The following is a 6,266-nucleotide window of genomic DNA, read 5'->3' as shown; positions in this document are numbered from 1 at the left end:
GCTATATCACTTGCTTCTCACAAGAGGTAAACCCTTTAAATAGATTGTTTTCATATTGCTTTTACCAAATATAATATTTGAAGTTCACATTGTAATAGAAAGTTAATAAATTTTGAGAGATTTTGTTGCTCAATTTGATGAGATGAATTGAATTTGAGTTTATCCTAAAAAGGCACTTGATTTTGGATAATAGGTAATTAAATTATTTCAATATTAAATTATAAATTATAAATTTAAATTTAATAATTATTTTTCTAAATAAGGGTAACCATGTAGATTTTATGAGTATGAGTTCTTTATGAATCCAAGTAATAATGCTAACAAAGATGGGTTGACTAAGAGCCCGTTTGGATTAGATTAAAAAAATAGCTTTTAAGTCAAAATAAAAAGTCAAATTGAAATGATTTTTAAGCCAAAAAATAAAAAGTAGGGGTAGACCTACTTTTGGTTTTTGACTTATTTTAAGTCATTTTTTACTTTGCCAAATACATTCTAACTTATTTTAAGTTATTTTTGACTTATTGTAAGTTATTTTTTGTATTTTTCAACACTTTCCAGAAGTAAAAAACTGACTTAAAAGTAGGTTTGACCAACTTTTAAGTCAATCCAAGCACCCTCTAAATCATCAACATAAAGAATTTTAATTCGGCAATTAGTCAGAAATTTTTGTACCAAATATACAAGGGAAAATTACGTAATTACACGACTTATGGTAACATAATCTGTAAAAATCTCTACCATTTGAATTAATTGCAAAAATCTTCTTTTTCCTTCTCTCTTTTAACATTTGAATTTATCATTCCACCTCTACCGTATAAATTACAACTTTGTTTGTGTACTATCTAGTCCAAATGTTATTATTGATAAATAACCCCAATAATTTCAAACTAAAATCAGTATGAATCTTGTTTATAGTTATGTATCTAATACATAACTTATGTATAATTTGCTCTGTATTAGGTGAAGAAGCAATGTATCCGCGAGTTTTGAAAAATCTGAGATTATTGTAATTTGAGAAGCTTTCGGAATATGATGTAATTAACGCCAAATTGTTGAGGTTTCTGTAGTTTATAAAATATACAAGTAGTCCAAATTAACTTTTTCCTATTATATATTGTAATTTGTAACAACGCGCATCTCTTGCATTCTCTTTAATTGAACTAGATAAAGTTATTATAGATAATTAATATATTTAATTACGAAGGCAATGTTTTGAGTAACATTTGGTCCAAACTTTTGTTAGTCACAATTAATTTAATGATTTAACGGTTAAAAACATACCTAACTATTCTAGTTTTTTATATCTGAATTATTGAGAGTGTGAGTTTCCTACCTGACTTATCTCTCAATAGTTAGTGAACTACACCTTGACTAATTTCTGATGATGTGTGTATACTCTCTCTTTTATTTAAAAATTCTAACACGTGCCACTCCACATGGAAAAATAATTTCATCATGATCAATCTAAATAAATTAGTATTAGGTTAAAAGTTAAAACTATCACCGTATAATTAATTTATTTCAACTGTGACATCCACCATCTTCTTCACCTTCTTAACCATGGTCTCGTTTCTGTCTTGACATCTCCTACTTGAAGCGGGAGAGTTTAGGATTTAAGGAGGCCAATTAGAAATATATTAAAAAAATTAATTGTCAACAAATAGAGATATTATATGTCGTGTGGATGGAAAATTTATGGACAAACACGCCTAGAAGATTCTCCACCCTTTTTTTCACAATTATATACTCAAATTCCCCTTTTTATATGTCTCATATGTATTAAAAAGGATTTTAAATCGAAAGTTATTTACATGTCATATCAAATAAAGTTGATTACCATGTCATATCCCTCACTGCATTTTCAATTCTTCTTTGTCACAATTTATATACAACTGATTTCACAAATTTAGCTTATTGTTAAAGATATGGTCCTACTCATATATCATATTTTTTACTTATTAGAAATACAAGACATCCAATCAGAAATGTCACGAAATCTCCCACTCTTCAGGGGTGCCCTTAGTGTTGAAGAACATGTACTAGGGTGTATGTGCGAGTGCGACTTGTTTAGATCATGAGCTGACATAAAAGCAAAAAAAACTACTTTCATAGTATCAGTAATTAGTATCGGTGAATGGGATAGGATGGAAAAAGGAACTCCATCCATTACTCAAAAAAAAAAAAAAAACTCAATCATATCCCTTAATTTCTTGGTTACAATTCACATTTTGTGAGGCTATCTATAGTACTAATTGTAAATAATATCTATTTCAAAGTTGTAATTCTATGTATATTTGCCTTCATCAATAAAATTCTGAAGATGATAATTTGATTAGCTTATTACCATCTGATCTATCTATACTATTATTTATCCTCTTAGATTCTAGAAATAAGTTCTTGATTGTGTGAATCTCTTTCAAAGCTATGCTTATTGGCATTCGATCTCTTGGCGATGAGCTACTACATAAAAGTCCTATTTTCATGATTGAGATCAAGCATTCTTGTATAATAGTGCTGGTGTTTAGCTTGGATATATACTCATCATCTTGAAGTATTGCCTTTTCTTCCAAATCACTTGCATTGTCCTCATATATATTGTGTTCTTCATATGCTAAAAGCAATGATGCATCAGCAATCTCCGTGACACGTCTAGGCAGATGGGATTTGACATATTGGTGAATATTCAGGCCATCTTTGAAGATCTCATCGGTTGGCCTTCTACCGGTAAACAACTCTAGCAACATGATACCAAAGCTATAAACATCTCCTAGAGTGGACACATTTACACCTGATCCATATTCTGCAAGATAATGATGAATTATGTTGGGACACTGAACATATGTTCACTCACATGAAAATGACAACCTCATATGAATGCTTAGTTATTGATTTGTTCATTCGACACCTTAAGCATCAGAAAGATAAGCTCCCTTCGTTTCAATTCATTTGTCTTACTTTCCTTTATAGTCCGTTTATAAAAGAGTGTCTCTTTGCTTTTTGACAACTCTTTAAATTTCAATAGATTAAAGGGCATGTTCGTACATTCTATGTATCTTTAGTTTAAGACGACAAGATTCGAAAGTATTCTTTATTTTTCTTGAACTTTGTGTCAAGTCAAAACCACACAAACAAATTGAAACGGAGGGAGTATATGAGATTGAGGTACACAAACATCTTACATGTTAGCACCCCTGATAAGGGAAATAGATATGCAAGAGAAATCAACATGGATTAATGACATACCTGGTGGGATATAACCAATAGAACCCTTTAGTGCAATAGATGTATGTTTGTTCCATGATGATTTGAAGAGAAATTTTGCCAATCCAAAGTCACCAACATGGGCAGTCATCTCTTCATCAAGGAGTATGTTGCTCGGTTTTAAATCACAGTGAACAATTGATACTTGGCAATTGTTGTGGAGATAATCAAGTGCTGAAGCAGCATCTATTGCGATGTTTAGTCTTTGGATGATATTGAGGTATTTCTCATCACCTTTCGAGTGCAGCCAGTCATCTAAGCTTCCATTTTCCATGAACTCAAAGACTATGCATTTGAAATCATTACCTTGGTAATCGATGCTTGAACAAACAGCTATTATCTTAAGTAGATTTCGATGCCTTATGCTTTTCAAAGCTCTACATTCATCCGAAAAGCTTTTCAAAGCACCTCTTTGTTGAAGGTTCAATACTTTCACTGCCATTACTTTATCAAAAACCTGAAACTTTCCTCTGTAAACAGAACCAAAACTTCCTGTACCGACTAGATTATCCTCAGAAAATCCATTGGTTGACTTGAATATATCTTGGTAAGTTATCTTTGCTGTCAAAATTGGATCCTTAAATAAAGTTGGTTCTTCATCATCAAAATGATCAGACTGCCTTTCTCTTGAGGACCGTCCAGTAAGATCTCTTTTTCTCGACTTCCTAATTACTATATAGCAAGCTGCAAAAGAACACAAAAGTAAAAATAGAAATGCAACCGAAATAATAATTGCTACTTTTATCCTTGAACTAATGTGTTTCTTTGATGATGCATCTTTTTGTTTAGGGCATGTAGGAAAATTGTAGTTTGGAGGACCTCCACATAGTTCATCATTCCTTGAGATTGAGACGGCGGTTTCATTTGCAAAGATCCCTTCAGTTGGTACTTCGCCTTCAAGTTCGTTGAATGAAAGATCAAGCTTCCTAAGATATGGAAGTTTCCCAAGAAACTCAGGTATTCCTCCTGAGATGTTATTGTGTGACAAATCAATTTCTTCTAAGCCTCTTAAACCTTGCAAGGATTCAGGAATTTCTCCTCGAAACAGATTGTTATTCGCTATGAAGCGCTCTAAGCTGACACAGCTACTTAGAGTACTTGGAATTTCACCTGATAATTTGTTATGTGAAATATCCATTTCCTTGAGATTTATCAACTTTCCAAATTCAGCTGGCAAGGAACCGGTCAACGAATTGTTCGCTAAGGCTAAGGAAATCGAAAGAGAAGAAAGACCTGCAAGCTCCTTTGGTATGGAACCAACAAGATTATTTCCTGTAAGGTTTAGCCTTGATAAGCGGATGCACTGCCCGAGCTCCGGAGGTATGTTTCCTTCTAATTCATTGTCCTCAATGTGTAAAGTAGACAAAGATGTTAAGTTACCAATAGAAGATGGAATCCTTCCTGATAACTTGTTTCCATTCAACAGCAGTCCTTGCAGGCGTCGAAGCTTACCTAAAGACTCAGGAACACTGCCTCTCAAGTAGTTATTATCCAGTGATAGAAGGGTCAAATTAACAAGATTTTCTAGTCCTGTAGGAAGAGAACCAACTATCATATTATAACCAAGAGCAAATATTTCTAGCCTCGTGGAAAGGTTACCGATTGTTTTAGGCAATTCACCTCCCAAAATGTTGTCCTCAAAGCTAAGAACTTGCAAACTTGTGCAGTTAACTAGGAAATCAAGAAACCTCAAATCCCCACTTGTGTTTCTTCCAAGACTATTGATCTCAAAGTTCATCCTATACAACCCTTGCAATTGTCCTAAACTCGTAGGGACATTTCCGGTGAGCTTATTTTGAGACAATTCAAGTACACCAAGTTTTGTTGCATTTGATAATGAAACAGGAATTGGTCCAGTGAAATCGTTCACAGCACCAGCAAACACCACAAGATTCGGAAGAGTAAGGCCTATATCTGATGGAAGCTCTCCATACAACAAGTTTTGAGTAACAGAGAAATAGTAAACAGAGGATATATTGAAAAGAGATTGAGGAATTGTACCATTCAACTGATTTCCATAAACTTGGAATATTTGCAAGTTTGACAAACGTCCAATATCTCGAGGTATTGGTCCTTGTAGATTGTTGATTGCAAGGGAAAGACCTCGAAGAGTCGAAAAATTTCCTATCCAAGATGGGATACCTCCTGTTAGATTGTTGCTTCCAAGGCCTAAATAATTCAACTTTGAAAGTGAACTGAACTGATCAGGTAAAACTTTACCAACCAGACTATTATATTCTAGAGCAAGTGATCTAAGTTCTTTACAGTAACTCAGATTAGCAGGAATGGTTCCAGTAAATGAATTCCAAGTGAGATTAAGATGTTGCAGTTGCAAGAGGTTGCCAATTTCCATAGGGACTTCACCATGGAAGCTATTATTCCTAAGATTTATCGTTGTTAGTGTCACACCCCTTTTTGCGCAAGGCGGCGGAAGGGTTTTTTCCAATTTAAGTGACGTTATTGATTTAGGGATTATTTTATTTTTTCAGAGTCGCCACTTGGAATTGAGTTATGGTGTTCCAAGTCACCTTTTTGTTTAATCCCTTATCAAAAGGAAATGACTCTTTATATTAGTCTGCGAACCAGAAATTCGGGTAAGGAATTCTGTTGACCGAGGGGAAGGTATTAGGCACCCCTCGAGTCCCGTGGTTCTAGCACGGTCGCTTTTATTGACTTATACATTATTTTACTATTTTTGGATAATTTGTGTCTAAGGCCATGGTTCACTTATTTTATTAATTGTTGAATTTTTATTAGTCTTAAACCGGATGCATAACTGCATTCTCGATCTTGACATTTAGAGACATAACTGTCTTCCCCTCTCGATTTCATAACACTTAATAATTTCAATTTACACCTCTTGGTTTGAATTAACAAAAAATAATTATTAAAACAATTTGGACAAGGTGCGTCACTGCATCCTTGAGTTTTTTTTAAGTGTTCCAAAGAAAGATGTTTAACCACATTCTTAATTGAAACCGACCTTTGAAACGGGTCATATATTT

At 33.6% G+C, this 6,266-nt stretch overlaps 1 protein-coding gene across 1 annotated transcript; it reads right to left on the bottom strand.

The window, feature by feature from the left end:
- Positions 1 to 2,123: 2,123 nt before the first annotated feature.
- LOC102592323 (probable LRR receptor-like serine/threonine-protein kinase At3g47570) lies at positions 2,124 to 5,656 on the bottom strand. Its single transcript, XM_006365727.2, has 2 exons — positions 3,244 to 5,656; positions 2,124 to 2,800 (listed from the first exon to the last, which is right to left on the bottom strand). The coding sequence occupies exons 1-2, from the start codon at positions 5,612 to 5,614 to the stop codon at positions 2,304 to 2,306; spliced, it is 2,868 nt and encodes a 955-aa protein (XP_006365789.1). The 5' UTR covers positions 5,615 to 5,656; the 3' UTR covers positions 2,124 to 2,303.
- Positions 5,657 to 6,266: the final 610 nt, after the last annotated feature.

The sequence above is a fragment of the Solanum tuberosum genome, unplaced genomic scaffold (assembly GCF_000226075.1).
Source record: "Solanum tuberosum cultivar DM 1-3 516 R44 unplaced genomic scaffold, SolTub_3.0 scf00581, whole genome shotgun sequence".
Lineage (NCBI taxonomy): Eukaryota > Viridiplantae > Streptophyta > Magnoliopsida > Solanales > Solanaceae > Solanum > Solanum tuberosum.
This window is presented reverse-complemented; position numbering and strand designations above follow the sequence as displayed.